General features: G+C 49.8%; 1 protein-coding gene across 1 annotated transcript in view; it reads left to right on the top strand.

Annotated features, from left to right (window-relative positions):
* Positions 1-1774: 1774 nt before the first annotated feature.
* Positions 1775-19336, top strand: part of LOC136581798 (vomeronasal type-2 receptor 26-like) — a 57132-nt gene continuing 39570 nt past the window's right edge. The window contains exons 1-3 of the mRNA XM_066582421.1: positions 1775-1911; positions 4422-5163; positions 5796-5825. Of these exons, the coding sequence (XP_066438518.1) occupies positions 1775-1911; positions 4422-5163; positions 5796-5825 (909 nt within the window). The remainder of the gene's footprint in view (positions 1912-4421; positions 5164-5795; positions 5826-19336) is intronic.

Genomic DNA, 19336 nt, shown 5'->3' on the forward strand with positions numbered 1-19336 from the left:
GTCTTCCCCCGCCTCTGTTTCCGAGCGCAAAGCGTCTGCCTTTATGCTTTGCAGGGAACTTCTCAAGAGGCATAGGAGAGGAATGGTGACGCTAATGATTGCAGCATCGCCGCTCACCATCTGGGTAGACTCCTCAAAGTTTCCAAGGACCTGTCAGATGTCTGGGGCACAGGGGGAGAGGCAGTGGTGCAAACCGGAGGCGCTGAACGGCCTTCGTCCCACCTTGTGGGGTGCTTGGCCATCATATGCCTGCGCATGCTGGTGGTGGTGAGGCTGGTGGTGGTGGCTCCCCGGCTGATCTTGGCGCGACAAAGGTTGCACACCACTGTTCGTCGGTCGTCTGCACTCTCAGTGAAAAACCGACAGACCTTTGAGCACCTCGGCCTCTGCAGGGTGGCATGGCGCGAGGGGGCGCTTTGGGAAACAGTTGGTGGATTATTCGGTCTGGCCCTGCCTCTACCCCTGGCCATCGCACTGCCTCTTCCAACCTGCCCTGCTGCTGCACTTGCCTCCCCCTCTGAAGACCTGTCCTCAGTAGACGTAGCAAACCAGGTGGGGTCAGTCACCTCATCGTCCTGCTGCTCTTTCTCCGAATCCTCTGTGCGCTCCTCCCTCGGACTTACTCTAATTACTACTACCTGAGTGATAGACAACTGTGTCTCATCGTCATCGTCCTCCTCACCCACTGAAAGCTCTTGAGACAGTTGCCGGAAGTCCCCAGCCTCATCCCCCGGACCCCGGGAACTTTCCATAGGTTGGGCATCGGTCACAACAAACTCCTCCGGTGGGAGAGGAACCATTGCTGGCCATTCTGGGCAGGGGCCCGGGAACAGTTCCTGGGAGTCTGCCTGCTCCTAAGAATGTGTCATTGTAATGGAGTGAGGAGGCTGGGAGGAAGGAGGAGCAGCAGCCAGAGGATTCAGAGTTGCAGCAGTGGACGGCGCAGAAGTCTGGGTGGTCGATACATTGCTGGATGCACTTTCTGCCATCCACGACAGGACCTGCTCACACTGCTCATTTTCTAATAAAGGTCTACCGCGTGGACCCATTAATTGTGAGATGAATGTGGGGATGCCAGAAACGTGCCTGTTACCATGTAGCGCGGCACGGGAGCCTTGTGTCGGGGTTATCCCAGCGGCTTGGGGGCGGCCGGTGGGCGGCGGCGTGAGCGTGTCCGCCCGTAGGGTGCCGCCCGCACTCCTCCGTTCTTCTTATACAGCAGTGGGTGGAGTGGCCTCCTGCCACTCTCCGCCCCTGGGCGGAGCCTTGTAGTTAAAAGACTGGCAGTGAATGGAGCTCACTGCCAGTTATTGGTTCTGCTTTCATCTAGTCAGCCTGTCTGCAGTTTTCCTCAGCCAGTCCCTAGTTGTCTGTCAGCTCCTTCTTGCTATCCTTTGCTCAGTCTGTTTCTGTTGGTTCTGTTAGCCTCTAGTTTGGTCTGTCTCAGTCAGCACTAGTTGCTATTCAGTGTCCTGTCAGTTTGCCTGTGAGCTCCATCTCCAGCCCTGCTTGTACTTGTAAGTTCTGTTGGTTTGTTCCACCTGCCTCTTCTGTCGGCACTCTGTCCCCCGTTAGTGAGTTTCCATCTAGGTAGTCGCCAGGTCCCTAGCCAGAGCAGGGACCGCCGCCCAGTTGTCCGCCTGGGGTTAGCCAGGGCCGAGGCAAGTAGGCAGGGACAGTGGGGTGCGGGAAGATCAGGGCACCCCACCTGGTGCTCGGGGGGGCAGAGTGCCATAACATAATAACTGGCCCTTAAAATACTGTTTTTCTTTTCATGGCGGCGATCAGCGCCCTGGCAAACCAGCTGCAAGACCTGGTGCCGGTGATCCGGGACTTGTCCGCTCGCATGGTGGCCCAGGAGCAGTGGGCGTTGTCGCAGGGGCAGAACGCCTTTACCAGTCCCGAACCCAAGTGCCCTCTTCCCGAGGTGTTCTCCGGGGAGAGGAACAAGTTTTTCGTTTTTCAACAGGCGTGTCGCCTGTTTTTTCGGATGCGTCCCAGTTCTTCCGGCTCGGAGGCCCAGAGGGTCGGGCTTATAATGTCCCTGCTGCGGGGCTCTGCCCAGACCTGGGCCTTTTCCATTCCCGAGGGTTCCCCCTCCCTGCAGTCAGTGGACTCCTTTTTTCAGGAACTCGGGGGTATCTTCGATGAACCGGACCAAGTGGGGTTGGCGGTTTCGCGGTTGCTGGCGCTGCATCATGGGTCGCTTTGTGTGGAGGATTATTGCTCCAATTGCAGACGCTATGCGGGTGATACTGCATGGAACGATAGTGCCCTGTAAGATGTTTTTCTGCAAGGTCTCTCGGACGCGGTCAAAGAACTGTTGATCTCCCATCCCGTTTCCGGGTCATTAAAGGAGGCTATGGAGCTAGCGGTGAAGGCGGATAGGAGGCTCAGGGCTGGGAAGCAAGATAGACCGACCCGTACTCTTCCGTACCAGTCTCTGTTCCCGAACCTATGGAACTGGACCCGCTGGACCCCAAGGAGCGACGCCGGATTCGGTTAATGCATCATCTCTGCCTCTACTGCGGGAAAGCTGGACATCGGGTGATAACCTGCCCCCTGAGGCCTCAGCGTCCACAGTCAGAGTAGGCAGAAAGACTCCAAGTCCTAGGCGATTTCAGGGAGGATCGCCTAGGACCACAGGTACGTCCTAGACTTCTGGTATCCTGCCAGGTTAGACTCCGGAACTTCTCCCGTCCAGGGCAGGCATTTATTGATTCCGGAGCAGCCGCTAACCTGGTAAGCATGCGTCTCATTGAGCCCCTGAGGGCTGAATTTGTGGCGCTGAAGACGCCAATTCGTTTTGCTAGCATTGATGCTACCCCTCTTGCTTCGGGCTTGGTACGATGGAGGACCCCAGTGTTACATCTCACGGTGGGGGGTCGCCACGCGGAAACTCTATCATTCCTGGTGATGGAGAAAATGTCGGTAGACATGGTACTAGGAATGCCGTGGCTGGCGTTGCACAACCCCCAATTCGATTGGACCACTGGGGAGCTAACCCAGTGGGGACCGTCCTGCCATAGCCATCGTGTTCCCCTTCCTCTCTGCTCAGTCGATACCGCACTCAGGCCCCGAGATCTCACTTCCCTTCACACCCCGTCCGCCTGTCTTGCTGCTGATGCCGCCACCAATGCACTGCAGGGGGGATGGAAGAAAGTGGTGGGGTCTCGTATGCAGTTGCGTAGTGGGGAGAGTCTGTCGGTATCTGAGCCATATAGGGTGGGACAGAAGGGGTACCGGTCCTCTGGAAACCGCAAAAGGAGGGGTCGCAGGGGGTTCCATAAGTCTTTGTCGAAACCTGTTGTCCCTTCGGTACACTGAGGACGGTCACAGGCAGCCCAAATAGATTTTTTTTCCCAAATTTTTTTGGAAAAGCCCACTGCCTATATAGACTGTATATGTCTTTCACTGTCCCTGCCTCACCACTACTGGCCCTGGACTATGTAAAATTACTGCAGACTGTTTCACTCTGGACAGGATGACAGCGGTGATGTAAGAGGCAACGTAGAGCCAGGAAAGAATTTTGCGCAAGCCTGCTGTAACACTTAGCTGGCTGCGTATGAATTAGGACAACTACCCCCAGCAGAGACGCAGTACACTGAGGACGGTCACAGGCAGCCCAAATAGATTTTTTTTCCCAAATTTTTTTGGAAAAGCCCACTGCCTATATAGACTGTATATGTCTTTCACTGTCCCTGCCTCACCACTACTGGCCCTGGACTATGTAAAATTACTGCAGGATGCAATGCTCTGGATGCAATGCTCTGCATGGCCGATATACAAAAAAAATGTGCAACACTGCAAAAAGCAGCCTCAACAGTACTGCACACGGTCAGATGTGGCCCTAAGAAGGACCGTTGGGGTTCTTGAAGCCTAAAATACTCCTAACACTCTCCCTATAGCAGCTCCGGCACCAGCAGCACTTTCCCTGATCTCTGTCAGAATGCATCTGTGGCGAGCCGCGGGAGGGGCCGATTTATATACTCGGGTGACACATGATCTCGCCAGCCACTCACTGCAGGGGGGTGGTATAGGGCTTGAACGTCGCAGGGGGAAGTTGTAATGCCTTCCCTGTCTTTCTATTGGCCAGAAAAGCGTGCTAACGTCTCAGAGATGAAAGTGAAAGTAACTCGAACATCGCGTGGTGCTTGTTTCGAATAACGAGCATCCCGAACACGCTAATACTCGAACGAGTATCAAGCTCGGACGAGTATGTTCGCTCATCTCTATTAGCTAGGTATATTTGTATAAATAAAGATACCAATAAAAATCCATAGGCAAAACATTATTTTCTCCTGGTAGTGTAATCGTGATGTATATCGCTGACATTTTATTGTTGACCCTCTCTCATAGATCAGTTATGGAGCCACAGACCCCGTCTTAAGTAGCCGACGGCATTTTCCAACTTTTTTCAGAACAATTAATAAAGATCTTGAGGCTTTAGCTCACATATGTAAACTTCTTAAATTCTTTGGATGGACTTGGGTTGGAATCATAACATCTTCTGATGAGACTGGAGTAAGAGAATCAAGGTTATTATATAAATATATGAACGATCTTGAGATCTGTGTGGGGTTTATAGTTTATGAAAGTCATAGAATATATAATTTGAGGACATCAGTTTATCAAGAACACTTAGAGACTGCTCAAAAACAGATGGTCCAAGTTGTTATTCTCTGTGGGACTTATCACGACTTTGTATTTGAGTCTTCAATTGCCGAGTGGCTCAGGAGTGTGACCATGATCCTGACTCCTTCCTGGGCCCCACACATAGTTCTCATAGAGAAGTATCCACAGATCTTCAATGGCAGCTTGTCAATTGAGCCTTTATCAGTAGTCACCACTGAATTCACACATTTTCTCTATGATTTTTACCCATTAAAATACCCTAAAGATTTATTGCTTCAGAATTTGTGGACGACGACATTTCATTGCATATCGGGGGACTTATGGAAAGATAAGTTGTATGAGTGGATTTTACAGACATCTCTTCACAACTGCACAGGGCTGGAACATATAAAGGGCATCTGGAACAACCTGTCTCATGAAATGATTGATCCAGTGTACAATGCAGTAATACTTATAGCCAATGCCCTGAATCCCATACACTTGTCTCTTAATGACTGGCTTGATAATCAAACATCCTATCGATACCAGGTAATCATAGGACAACTTCTCCATGGTCAACTATTGTGACATAGTAATCAGACTAGTGCTTTAATATATACATTGCTAGAACTTTTATATGAGTGGTAGCTGGTTTCTTTGAAAGTTATAGACTTGTCATTCATTGTCTTCTATACATGGTGCAGTCAAAAAGACAAATTCAGTGCAATATCTCAATACTGGTGTCCTATATTGAAATAACAATAGTTTATTTGAAAAGGAAGGCATGAATGTGCTACACAATGGTTTGGCACACAGGCCCCTGGGGGCCCCAGGACATTGATTTCAATTCTGTCTTGTGTACCCTATACGAGAGAGAATAAACCCCAATTGTAAAGTTTAAGAGTAGTATGTGAGAAGTAAAGAACTGCTTACCATGTCTCTCTAAGTGTTGTGGATCTGTTGCTGTGATGGAAGTAAGGAAACGTAAGTTCTGGCAGTGCAGATTATGTAAACGCATACTCCAAGAATGGTCAAAACCGATCGATACCTGAATCTTCTGCAGACAATGGTGGAGGACTTCCTACAGTATCTGCCTCTATCATAGCAAAAGGAGGCTACTATGCGTATGCTCCTGCATAGACTGGACTAACAGAACTTATGTTTCCTTATTTTAATCATAGCGGCAATTCCATGAGACTGAGAGAGACATGGTAAGTAGATTTCGGTTTCTCACATGCTACTATTCAAATTTGCAATTGAGTTTTACTCTCTCACTAAGGCCCCTTGTCCATGGATGAGGCAGAATATCGCTAGCGATATTCCATCATGGGGAGGAAGGGGAGCACTGACAGGTCTCTGAGATAAGCCTATCTAATAGCATGCCGTGATTTAAATCCCACAAGAGGAGAATCGCTATCATGGACGCCAGTGCTGTACTTTCCTTAGTAATCCTATAGAAAGCTTTACAAAGTGTGATCCGTGGGCAATTTATCGCCAGCGGATCATCTCCCCATGGACAGGCAGCCTTATAAGGGAAACACAAAATTTAATTCCATGTTCCGGGGCCCATGCACCCTACCGTTGTGTAACACATGCATACCTTCCTATTCAGATACGGTATTGTTATTTCCATAGAAGACATCAGTATTGAGATAAAGCGCTGGATCCAAGCCTTTTAACTACACCCTATATATAGTAACATAGTATGTTAGGCTAAATGAAGACAATATCCATCTAGTTCAGCCTGTTTCAATCCCCCCTTCCCTCTTGTTGGCCCGGAGGAAGACAAAAAGAAAACCAACAAGCCAGTTTAGCTCATTTAGAGGAAAAATTCCTTACGTGGCAGTACACAGGGCCACGGCCGGACTCACAGCTGGGATCTGCTGTGGGCATCCACAAGCGGATTCCACATATGGCCAGGAAAGCCCAGCATTATTCAGCTCACTACCTGTTATATGTATTTATAAGAAGTCCCTGGGAATGCTCGCCTTCCTACAGTTTCAGAAGCAACTTCTTGAATGGCTTATGTTTGAGACCACCGCACCTCAGCAGTATTACAAAGCCCCACAGAGAGCAATATTTTACATCCCATCCCTGCCACTGGGGTCACGAAATACCCCCTAAATAATGTTGGGTTTGCAGCAAGCATGGGAAGAGGAGAGTTTTATTGACCCATATGCCCATCTCCACCAGGCCTCCACAATTATCCTTGTTTTTAGACATACCACACAGTTTATATTATTACTTGTATCTAAGGTTTAGGGAATGCCAAAAAAGAAAAGGGAGTATTTTTAGGGAGTCAATGTTTTTATGCAATGAAATTAATTCCGTTGGGTTTGGAATTTATTCAGTTGTGCCTTGAAATCTGATAGATGTTCCCTCCATTACAGACCTAGCCATGTGTCCAGTGAGCAGACTGGGTATGTTTGTGAACACAGGGCAAATAGGGGGATACATTTTGGGGTGCAAGTCTTCATTCATATGTGTGCTGTACAAAAAAAACTGTTTTTAAAATGACACAATTGCCAAAAAAAGTGTAAAAAAAAAAAAAAACACCTTTTCTTTCTGCTTTTTGTAGATTTATTCAAAAACTGTGGGGTCAAAATACACAATACACCCCCAGATTAATTTGTTAAGGGATCTAGTTTTCAAAATGGTGTTATTTGTGTGGGTTCTCCATTAGAGATGAGCGAGCACCAAAATGCTCTCGTGCTCGTTGCTCAAGTCGAACTTTCCACAATGCTCGAGAGTTTGTTTCGAGTAACGAACCCCATTGAAGTCAATGGGCGACTCGAGCATTTTTGTATATCACCCATGCTCCGCTAAGGTTTTCATTGGTGAAAATCTGCAAAACCCAAGAAAGTGATGGAAACGACACGGAAACAGATAGAGCAGGCGAGGGGCAACATGCTGGGCTGCATTTCAGGTTCCCAGGTCCCACTATTAAGCCACAATAGCAGCAAGAGTGGGCCCCCCCCCCCCTAACAATTATTACTTCGGACAAACCCTCATTAGCAAGGCACACCTTAGCTAAGCACCACACTACCTCCAACTAAGCACAATCACTGCCTGCGGGACACACCGCTGCCTCTTCTCCTGGGTTACATGCTGCCCAACCCCCTCCTTCCCCCCCCCCCGCACGACCCAGTGTCCACAGCGCACAGTAAAGTGTCCCTGCGCAGCCTTCAGCTGCCCTCATGCCACACGCTGGCCTCATAGCCACACCACCCTCATGTCTATTTATAAGTGCGTCTGCCATGAGGAGGAACCGGAGGCACACACTGCAGAGGGTTGGCAGGGCCAGGTAGCGACCCTCTTTAAAAGGAGCAGGGCAATAGCCCACAATGCTGTACAGAAGCAATGAGAAATCCAATCCTGTGCCACCTCCGTCAGGAGCTGCAAACATGGGCATAGCAATGGGGAATCCATGTGCCCACACAGTATTCATTCTGTCAAGGTATCGCATAGCTCAATCAACACCGCAAGGGGAAAGCCATCTGCACTCTGCCCCCTACCCAAGTCAGTCAGTGTCTTTGTGCCAGACAGGTCAAACACCGCAATGGGAACTAAGTGGGCACCAACAGCATAGGTGTGTCCTAGGCAACCCAAGACATGAACAATAAATAAATCTGAGCGGCCAAACATGGCAGACTTGCACCGCGCCCACGACATAGGCCTCGGCCCACAGCTTCAGCAATCCTAGTCAGGAAGCGGACTTTCACTGCACCCAGGACATAGGCCTCTGCACAAACCCTCAGCAATCGCGTGCCTACAGCGGACTCCAATGCTAGCGTAGCTGTGCACGTCTCATTAGCGCTGTATTGCTCCTGTAGTTTGTCCCAATGCAGTGCTCCGGATAGTAGAGCTAACGTCAGATTAAATACAGGTGGGCTTCGGCCCACACTGCATGCCCCAGTCAGACTGGGGTTTTTATAAGTAGACACAGGCAGGTAAAACTCCCTAATGTGAAGTCCCTGTGGACCCACAGCATGGGTGGGTCACAGGAAGCCCCCGGCGATACATAAATGTATCCCATTGCAGTGTCCTGGACAGCAGAGCTAACGTCAGATAAAACACAGGTGGGCTTCGGCCCACACTGCATGCCCCAGTCAGACTGGGTTTTTTAATAAGTAGACACTGGCAGGTACAACTCCCTAATGTGAAGTCCGTGTGGACCGACAGCATGGGTGGGTGCCAGGAAGCCACCGGCGGTACATAAATAAATCCCATTGCATTGCCCTGCACAGCTGAGGTAACGTCAGATAAAATACAGGTGGGCTTCGGCCCACACTGCATGCCCCACTCAGACCAGGGTTTTTAATACATAGACACAGGCAGGTACAACTCCCCTATGTGAAGTCCCTGTGGACCCACAGCAGGGGTGGCTCCCTAGAACCCACCGGTGGCACATAAATCCCATTGCAGTGCCCTGGACAGCAGAGCTAACGTCAGATAAAATACAGGTGGGCTTCGGCCCACACTGCATGCCCCAGTTAGACTGGTTTTTTTTATAAGTAGACACTGGCAGGTACAACTCCCTAATGTGAAGTCCGTGTGGACCGACAGCATGGGTGGGTCCAAGGAAGCCACCGGCGGTACATAAATAAATCCCATTGCATTTTCCTGCACAGCTTAGGTAACGTCAGATAAAATGCAGGTGGGCTTCGGCCCACACTGCATGCCCCAGTCAGACTGGGGTTTTTATAAGTAGACACTGGCAGGTACAACTCCCTAATGTGAAGTCCCTGTGGACCCACAGCAGGGGTGGCTCCCTAGAACCCACTGGCAGTACATAAATAAATCCCATTGCAGTGCCCTGGACAGCTGAGGTAACGTCAGATAAAATGCAGGTGGGCTTCGGCCCACACTGCATGCCCCAGTCAGACTGGGTTTTTTTATAAGTAGACACAGGCAGTACAACTCCCCTATGTGAAGTCCCTGTGGACCCACAGCATGGGTGGCTCCCTGGAACCCACCAGCGGTACATAAATACATCCCATTGGAGTGCCCTGGACAGCAGAGCTAGCGTCAGATTAAATACAGGTGGGCTTCGGCCCACACTGCATGCCCTAGTCAGACTTGGGATTTTTATAAGTATACACAGGCAGGTACATCTCCCTAATGTGAAGTCCGTGTGGACCGACAGCATGGGTGGCTCCCTGGAACCCACCGGCGGTGCATAAATATATCCCATTGCAGTGCCCTGGACAGCAGAGCTAACGTCTGATTACATACAGGTGGGCTTCGGCCCACACGGCATGCCCTAGTCAGACTAGGTAATTTTTTTTTAGACCATGTACTTGGAACACTGTGATGGGAACACTTAGTACACCCATAGTTTGCACCGACCCCTGTAATACTCCTGTAGCTAAGGTATACGCACACCCCACTAACAGTTATGTTGCAGAAGTCTAGGGAGACGCTATTAACACTTCTGTAGTAACAGTATAGCCGGACCCCAGTACCATTTCATTAGCTGCAGTATAGGCAGAGCACAGTATCAGTTACATTTCAGTAGTAACGGTATCGACAGACCCCTGTAACATTTCCGTAACAGCAGGATAGGCATAGCCCAGTATTAGTGGGATTTCAGTAGTAACAGTATAGACAGATTGACAACACCGATGTGGAAAAGCTAGTATTTTCTAAGACAAGGAAGGGGCATTTGATTGCAATGAAAAGGATACTCAAGGTACTCAAAGTCTGCACTCCTTCTGATCTCAAGCTGAAAAATGGAAAGGCTTCATTCCTATGGTTTCCGTTGTCCATTTCAAAGTGTCAGCAAATAGCAATCCAAGTTTCCGGCTACTACCACGCAAGCATCTTCCTTAGGAATTACCAAAGATGATCACAAGTAAAGGCCTCATCATCGGTCAGTCCAAAATCATTCAGGGAGAATGTGGTTCTCAGCTGGCCTGCTTCCATTTAGGGTCGGTACCTGCTGCAACTCTGTCCCTTGCCCTGCAGGGATGCTGTGTTCTATAGTCACCTGTATTCCGACCTCAGCTGTACGCTAATCTTTGGACTTAGCAGTACCAACAAGTTGGAAGCCACCATTGCTCTACCAGTAGGCTGAAAGCTTCAGCTAGGGATAACAGAATCCTACCGCGGTTGTATTTAGTTGGTTTTCAGGATGTGGCCAGGATTAAGTGGGCCGTGGCGGCGGGGGGGGGGGCTTTCTTATTGTGTCGTTTAATTTGAAATTCTTGGACTGCTGCCAGACGGACCACTGCAAAAGCATTTTCCAAGAATGTTTTCATTTTTGGTAGGAGGAAGAGGAGGGGGATGTTTTTGAGGCAGTACCTGTCTTGTCCACTTGTCCATGGTTGTATACACCTTACCAGTAACCGCGTTGGTGGGAAAGTGGTCGCGACTGTGGACCTATTAGCGCGGTTTTATTTCGTTGGTTTTCTGAATGTGGCCTGGATGAAGCTATGGAGTGTAGATATAGTAGCGCGGTTTTATTTAGTTGGTTTTCGGAATGTGGCCAGGATTAAGTGGGCCTTGGCGGGGGTGGGGTGGGGTGGGGGGCTTTCTTATTGTGTCGTTTAAGCTGAAATTCTTGGACTGCCGCCAGACGGACCACTGTGAAAACATTTGCCAAGAATGTTTTCATTGTTGGAGGAGGAAGAGGGGGATGTTTTTGAGGCAGTACGTGTCCTGTCCCCGTGTCCGTGGTTATATGCACCTTCCGCGTCGCTGAAAAGTTGTCACGCCTGGGGACCTATAAGTGCGGTTTTATTTAGTTGGTTTTCGGTTCCAGCAGTGCAGACAGACCCCAGTAACATTTCAGTAGTATCAGTTGCGACATGCCCCAGTCACATTTCAGTTCCAGCAGTGCAGACAGACCCCACTAACATTTCTGTAGTATCATTAGGTACAGGCCCCAGTAACCTTTGAGTGGTAAGAGTATGGACAGACCCCAGTAACATTTCATTTACAGCAGTATTGACAGACCCCAGTATCATTTCAGTAGTATCAATTGCGACATGCCCCAGTCACATTTCAGTTCCAGCAGTGCAGACAGACCCCAGTAACATTTCTGTAGTATCATTAGGGACAGGCCCCAGTAACATTTCAGTGGTAAGAGTATGGACAGACCCCAGTAACATTTCATTTACAGCAGTATTGACAGACCCCAGTAACATTTCAGTAGTATCAGTTGCGACATGCCCCAGTCACATTTCAGTTCCAGCAGTGCAGACCCCACTAACATTTCTGTAGTATCATTAGGTACAGGCCCCAGTAACATTTCAGTGGTAAGAGTATGGACAGATCCCAGTAACATTTCATTTACAGCAGTATTGACAGACCCCAGTAACATTTCAGTAGTATCAGTTGCGACATGCCCCAGTCACATTTCAGTTCCAGCAGTGCAGACAGACCCCAGTAACATTTCAGTAGTATCATTAGGGACAGGCCCCAGTAACATGTCAGTGGTAGGAGTATGGACATACCCCAGTAACATTTCATTTACAGCAGTATTGACAGACCCCAGTAACATTTCAGTAGTATCAGTTGTGACATGCCCCAGTCACATTTCAGTTCCAGCAGTGCAGACAGACCCCAGTAACATTTACGTAGAAGCAGTATGAGCAAAGCAGCAGATAAACATTTCCCTGGCAGCAGTGTAGGGAGAGCACAGCATTTGTAACATTTCAGTAGTAGCAGTATAGTCAGACCCCAGTAATATTTACGTAGAAGCAGTATGGGCAAAGCAGCAGATAAACATTTCCCTGGCAGCAGTGTAGGGAGAGCACAGCATTTGTAACATTTCATTAGTAGCAGTATAGTCAGACCCCAAATAACATTTACGTAGATGCAGTATGGGCAAAGCAGCAGATAAACATTTCCCTGGCAGCAGTGTAGGGAGAGCACAGCATTTGTAACATTTCAGTAGTAGCAGTATAGTCAGACCCCAGTAACATTTACGTAGAAGCAGTATGGGCAAAGCAGCAGATAAACATTTCCCTGGCAGCAGTGTAGGGAGAGCATAGTATTTGTAACATTTCAGTAGTAGCAGTATATACAGGCCACAGTAACATTTACGTTGAAGCATTATGGGCAGAGCCCAGTATTAGTAAAATTACAGTAGTAACAGTATACACCAACCAAGGTAACATTTCAGGAGCAGAAGTATCGGCAGACCGAAGTAACATTTCTGTTGCAGAAGTCTAGTCAGACCCCTCTAGCGTTACAGTGGCAGAAGTATAGGTAGGCAGAACAGAGTTACATTTCTGTAGCAAAAGTGTAGGCCAACCCCATACACAGTGGTGTACCATGAGTGCAGGCGAAGCCCATAAAAATTACTTAGATTACATTGTAGGCGAGGGCCCAAAAAATTGGTGTACCGACAGTACAAATGTACCCCTGAAAAATTGCCCATGCCCAACCCAGAGGGCAGGTGAAACCCATTAATCGTTTAGCTTACTGTGGCTTATTTTGTAACTAGGCCTGGAGGCAGCTCAGTCAAAATAAAAATTGGTTCAGGTGGAAGTTTCAATGCTTTAATAAGAATTGAAACGTATAAATATTGTTTAGAAAAGTTATATGAGCCATTCGGGCGACAGAAAAATTGCCTGTTCGGGGTGATTATGTGAGGTTTCAGGAGGAGGAGCCGGAGGAGGAGGATGAATATCATACACAGATTGACAAAGGACTTTAGGTACCGCTGCTGTCCGCTGGTGGAGAAGAGAAGTCTGGGGAAATCCAGGCTTTGTTCATCTTTATGAATGTAAACCTGTCGGCACTGTCAGTTGACAAGCGGGTATGCTTGTCCGTGATGATTCCTCCAGCTGCAGTAAACACCCTCTTTGACAAGACGCTAGCTGCAGGGCAAACCAGCACCTCCAGGGCATGCAGCGCAAGTTCGGGCCACGTGTCCAGCTTTGACACCCAGTAGTTGTACGGAGCAGAGGCGTCACGGAGGACGGTGGTACGATCGGCTGCGTACTCCCTCACCATCTTCTTACAGTGCTGCCTCCGACTCAGCCTGGACTGGGGAGGTGTGACACAGTCTTGCTGGGGAGCCATAAAGCTGGCAAAGGCCTTGGAGAGTGTTCCCCTGCCTGCGCTGAACATGCTGTCTGATCTTCGCTCCTCCCCTTCTACTTGGCCCTCGGAACTGCGCCTTCTGCCACTAGCGCTGTCGGATGGGAAGTTTACCATCAGTTTGTCCACCAGGGCCCTGTGGTATTGCATCACTCTCAAACCCCTTTCCTCTTCGGGAATGAGAGTGGAAAGGTTCTCCTTATACCATGGGTCGAGCAGTGTGTACACCCAGTAATCCGTAGTGGCTAGAATGCGTCTAACGCAAAGGTCACGAGAAAGGCATGCTAACATAAAGTCAGCCATGTGTGCCAGGGTACCTGTACGCAACATATGGCCTTCCTCACTAGGAAGCTCACTTTCAGGATCCTCCTCCCCGTCCTCCTCCTGCTCCTCCACGCGCTGAGATATAGACATGAGGGTGCTCTGACTATCCAGCGACATACTGTCTTCCCACGCCTCCGTTTCTGCCTGCAAAGCAGCAGCCTTTATGCTTTGCAGGGAAATTCTCAACAGGCATAGCAGGGGAATGGTAACGCTAATGATTGCAGCATTGCCGCTCACCATCAGGGTGGACTCCTCAAAGTTTCCAAGGACCTGGCAGATTTCTGCCATCCAGGCCCACTCCTCTGTAAAGAATTGAGGAGGCTGACTCCCACTACGCCGCCCATGTTGGAGTTGATATTCCACTATAGCTCTACACTGCTCATACAGCCTGGCCAACATGTGGAGCGTAGAGTTCCACCGTGTGGGCACGTCGCAAAGCAGGCGGTGCACTGGCAGATTAAACCGATGTTGCAGGGTGCGCAGGGTGGCAGCGTCCGTGTTGGACTTGCGGAAATGTGCGCTGACCCGAGGGGGTCTGACAAGTGTGGGTAGCCTTTCAGAATCCACTGAACCACCAAATTAAAGATGTGGGCCAGGCATGGCACGTGCGTGAGGCTGCCGAGCTGCAGAGCCGCCACCAGGTTACGGCCGTTGTCACACACGACCATGCCCGGTTGGAGGCTCAGTGGCAAAAGCCAGCGGTCGGTCTGCTCTGTCAGACTGTGCAACAGTTCGTGGGCCGAGTGCCTCTTCTCTCCTAAGCTGAGTAGTTTCAGCACAGCCTGCTGACGCTTGCCCACCGCTGTGCTGCCACGCCGCGCGACACCGACTGCTGGCGACATGCTGCTGCTGACACTTCTTGATCGCGAGGTAGAGGTTGCGTTGGAGGAGGAGTAAGGTTTAGTGGAGGTGGCAAACACCGCCGCAGATACCAGCACCGATCTGGTGCCCGCAATTCTGGGGGTAGGTAGTACATGAGCGGTCCCAGGCTCTGACTCGGTCCCAGCCTCTACTAAATTCACCCAATGTGCCGTCAGGGAGATATGGCCCTGCCCGCCTGTGCTTGTCCACGTGTCCGTTGTTAAGTGGACCTTGCCAGTAACCGAGTTGGTGAGGGCGCGTAAATGTTGCGTGAGACGTGGTCGTGCAGGGATGGGACAGCACACCGTGAAAAATAGTGGCGACTGGGGACAGAGTAGCGCGGGGCTGCCGCCGCCATCATGTTTTTGAAAGCCTCAGTTTCCACAAGCCTGTAGGGGAGCATCTCCAGGCTGATCAATTTGGCTATGTAGACATTTAAAGCTTGAGCGTGCTGGTGCGTGGCGGCGTATTTGCGCTTTCGCTCCAACGATTCTCTTAGCGACAGCTGGACGCTGCGCTGAGAGACATTGCTGGATGGGGCCGAGGACAGCGGAGGTGAGGGTGTGGGTCCAGGCCAGGAGACAGTCGTGCATGTGTCGTGAGAGGTGGGTTGGATCTAAGTGGCAGGTTGGGGCCCAGGGGGAGAGACAGTGGCGCAAGCCGGAGGCGGTGAACGGCCTTTGTCGCACCTTGTGGCATGCTTGGCCATCATATGCCTGCGCATGCTGGTGATGGTGAGGTTGGTGGCTCCCCGGCTGATCTTGGCACGACAAAGGTTGCACACCACTGTTCGCCGGTCGTCCGCGGCCTCAGTGAAAAACTGCCACACCTTAGAGCACCTTGGCCTCTGCACGGTGGCTTGGTGCTTTGGGAAACAGCTGGTTGATTATTCACTCTGACCCTGCCTCTACCCCTGGCCACCGCACTGCCTCTTCCAACCTATCCTGCCGCTGCAATTGCCTCCCCCTCTGAAGACCTCTCCTCAGTTGGCTTATCACACCAGGTGGGGTCAGTCACCTCATTGTCCAGCGGCTCTTCCTCCGAATCCTCTGTGCACTCCTCCCTTGGACTTACTGCCCTTACTACTACCTCACTGATAGACAACTGTGTCTCATCGTCATCATCCTCCTCACCCACTGAAAGCTCTTGAGACAGTTGCCGGAAGTCCCCAGCCTCATCCCCCGGACCCCGGGAACTTTCCAAAGGTTGGGCATCGGTCACGACAAACTTCTCCGGTGGGAGAGGAACCATTGTTGCCCAATCTAGGCAGGGGCCCGAGAACAGTTCCTGAGAGTCTGCCTGCTCCTCAGAATGTGTCATTTTCATGGAGTGAGGAGGCTGGGAGGAAGGAGGAGCAGCAGCCAGAGGATTCAGAGTTGCAGCAGTGGACGGCGTAGAAGACTGGGTGGTCGATAGATTGCTGGATGCACTTTCTGCCATCCACGACAGGACCTGCTCACACTGCTCGGTTTTTAATAAAGGTCTACCACGTGGACCCATAAATTGTGATATGAAGCTGGGGACCCCAGAAACTGTCCTCTCGCCTACTCCCGCAGCAGCCGGCTGTGATTCGCCTGGACCAGGAACTCGGCCTATACCCACACACTCTCTTGCAACTCCGCGTCCTCGCCTGCGTCCACATTGTCTACCCCTACCCCTACCCTTCAGCATGGTGGATTAAGAATCAAACAGACACTGAGCGGGGTAAAAAAAATTTTGAATTATTGCCGCGCAGTTGGTGCCTGCCAATGGTTATACAACGCAAAAAGAAGCCTGAGCTAAATTATAAGGAAGGATACAAGCAGGACTAGCTCTGCACTATGCAGGTGAGATTCACCTCCAGTCCCACAGGCCACGCAGTAATGTGCACTGGGTTACAAGCAGACTGAAAAAAGGAGTCCTTTTTAAAAATTAGTTTTTTTCCAATAAAATGCAGCAATGGAGCGTGTATTGGACTCTCCCTCTATAGCTGTCTGGCACCGTACACTGCGTCGGCAGCTGTCTGGTAACACAGAGTGCAGAAAAATATTAGTGCTTTTTAAACGTGCACTTGGAAGCAGAGAGCGCTTACGTTACGCTAACTGCCCCCAGCAAAAAATTACACTGAAGGCTGAACTGAGGCCTTGCAGTGCAATGCTGAGGTACTACAACTCCCAGCAACCACAGAGTTAAATGCACAGGTAGACAGTATTCCACAATACCACTGTCCCTACCTCACCAATACTTCCCCTATGGCCCTAAGAAGGACTGTTGGGGTTCTTGTAGACGCTAACACTCTCCCTAAACCAGCAACAGCAGCAGAAGCACTTTCCCTAATCTCTGCCAGCATGTGTCTGAGGCGAGCCGCGGGCGGGGCTGATTTAAATACTCCGGGGTCACTTGATCTCGCCAGCCACTCACTGCAGGGGGCTGGGATAGGGCTGGAACGTCACAGGAGGAAGTTGTAATGCCTTCCCTGCGTTTCTATTGGCCAGAAAATGGCGCAAATCTTTCAGGGAAAGAAATGGAATTGACTCGAACACCGCGTGGTGCTCGGCTCAAGTAACGAGCATCTCGAACACCCTAATACTCGAACGAGCATCAAGCTCGAACGAGTATGCTCGCTCATCCCTATTCTCCATCCTTTTAGCTACTCAATGGCTCTACAATGTGCAATAGGGCCTGAAACACCTTCAGGCCTCAGTCACACGGGCATTTTTTTGCGCGATTTGCGGATCGCATAACGGATGTGCATCTGCAAATCACGTGACCAGAGCCGACGATTCGGTTAAAAATCTGCACCTAGCAGCGCTTTCAGGGAAATGGCCTAGCGCTGCCCGCTATCCTCTGCCACAGCTGTGGCAGAGGAGAACGATGTTCGCCCATTGAATTCAATGGAGCCTGCAATACAGCCGGCTCCATTGAAAGCATTGGGCTGTCAGCAAGCGCTGGATGAATTTTCGGGGAAGGGCTTAAAATATAAGCCCTTCCCTGAAAACCATCCTGAAAATGTGTAAAAATAAAAAGAAAGTATATTCACCTTTTTCCTGCAGCCGTAGTTCAGCCGCGTCCGGCCGGCAGTTTTCCGCAACTGCTCTCTGTAGTATTCAGCAGCCGGGGATTTTAAATCCCTCACCAATCAGAGGCAGCTCTCACTCACCCATTCATGAATGGGTGAGTGAGAGCTGCCTCTGATTGGTGAGGGCTGTGACCAATCAGAGGCAGCCCATTCAGCAGGTGGGGATTTAAAATCCCCGCCTGCTAAATACTACAGAGAACAGTTCAGGAGAACTGCCAGCCGGACGCGGCTGAACTCCGGCTGCAGGAAAAAGGTGATTATACTTTTTTTTTTTACCATCTTACAATGGTACTTTTAGACACTGTCTTTCCTCTGCCTGGCCCCTGAAATTGGACAAAGAGGTTATTATGCTTCCGGTAGGATTGGTTAGCCTCTAAATATGCTATAACAGCCATCCTTACATCTAGGCTATGGAATTTTCTCTCTTTGCCATTACGGCGGTTCTGGAAGAAAAAGGGTATGGTATTTGCCTGTTCTCTGTGGAATTTAGACACGACTTTTGAAAGGAAGGTGGGATCTAGGTTAATGATGATTCTATAGTGTTGTACTATCATATGTGGCTCCACACAACATAATGCCTGTAATTCCCCCACTCTCTGTACCTAAGTTATGGCGACTAGGAGAGACGTTAAGCGTGAGCAACTTTATGGAAACTTTATGAAAAAATTGTTTAGGACCAAGTTTAGGTCCCACGTAGGAAAGGTTTCCCTGATAAGGGGCCAAAGTCTGTCAGCCCCTTTAGGAACCTGCTGACCCAGCGATGCTCTGCTAAAGGAAAGTCAAAACAGGATCCTAATGCTGCCACCTGTACTCTAAGAGTACTTGGACTTAGGCCCTTTCCTAGGCCTGCTTGCTGAAAATCCAGGATTATGGGTATATCTAAGTTTGGGGGCTCACTTGGATCTAGATTACAGTATTCCGAGAATTTCCTCCTCACTTCATTGTAAATAGCTGTTGTTACAAGTTTGCGGCTTTTACCCAAAGTAGTAATTACTTTTTGTGAGAGCCCCCCAAAGTATTATGCCTTCAGCATCCAGGCTGCTAACTTCAGTTTCTCTACTCCTGAGTAAGTTAGTGGACATTGGAATAGGAGATCTTCCTCTACTGGTAGCTGGAGCGGGCCCTGGATTCAGTAGGGAATAACAAGGTCTCTTGTCCCACATAGGGGCGACTAGGATTACCGCTCCTTGGCTGACCTGAACCTTTTTGAGGATATGAGGGATCAGTGGGAAGGTGGGAAACACATATGCTGGATCTACGTCCCAGCTCTGAGACAGGGCATCTACCCCGCATGGATTGTCCCTTGGATTGAGGGAATAAAAGTCCCAGCATTTTGCATTTGTTTTTGTGGCAAAGAGGTTGATCTGTGGTTGCCCCCACTGATGTGTTAGGAGATCGAAGGCCTCCTAATTCAGACACCATTCTCCT

This window comes from Eleutherodactylus coqui, chromosome 11 (assembly GCF_035609145.1).
Source record: "Eleutherodactylus coqui strain aEleCoq1 chromosome 11, aEleCoq1.hap1, whole genome shotgun sequence".
NCBI lineage: Eukaryota > Metazoa > Chordata > Amphibia > Anura > Eleutherodactylidae > Eleutherodactylus > Eleutherodactylus coqui.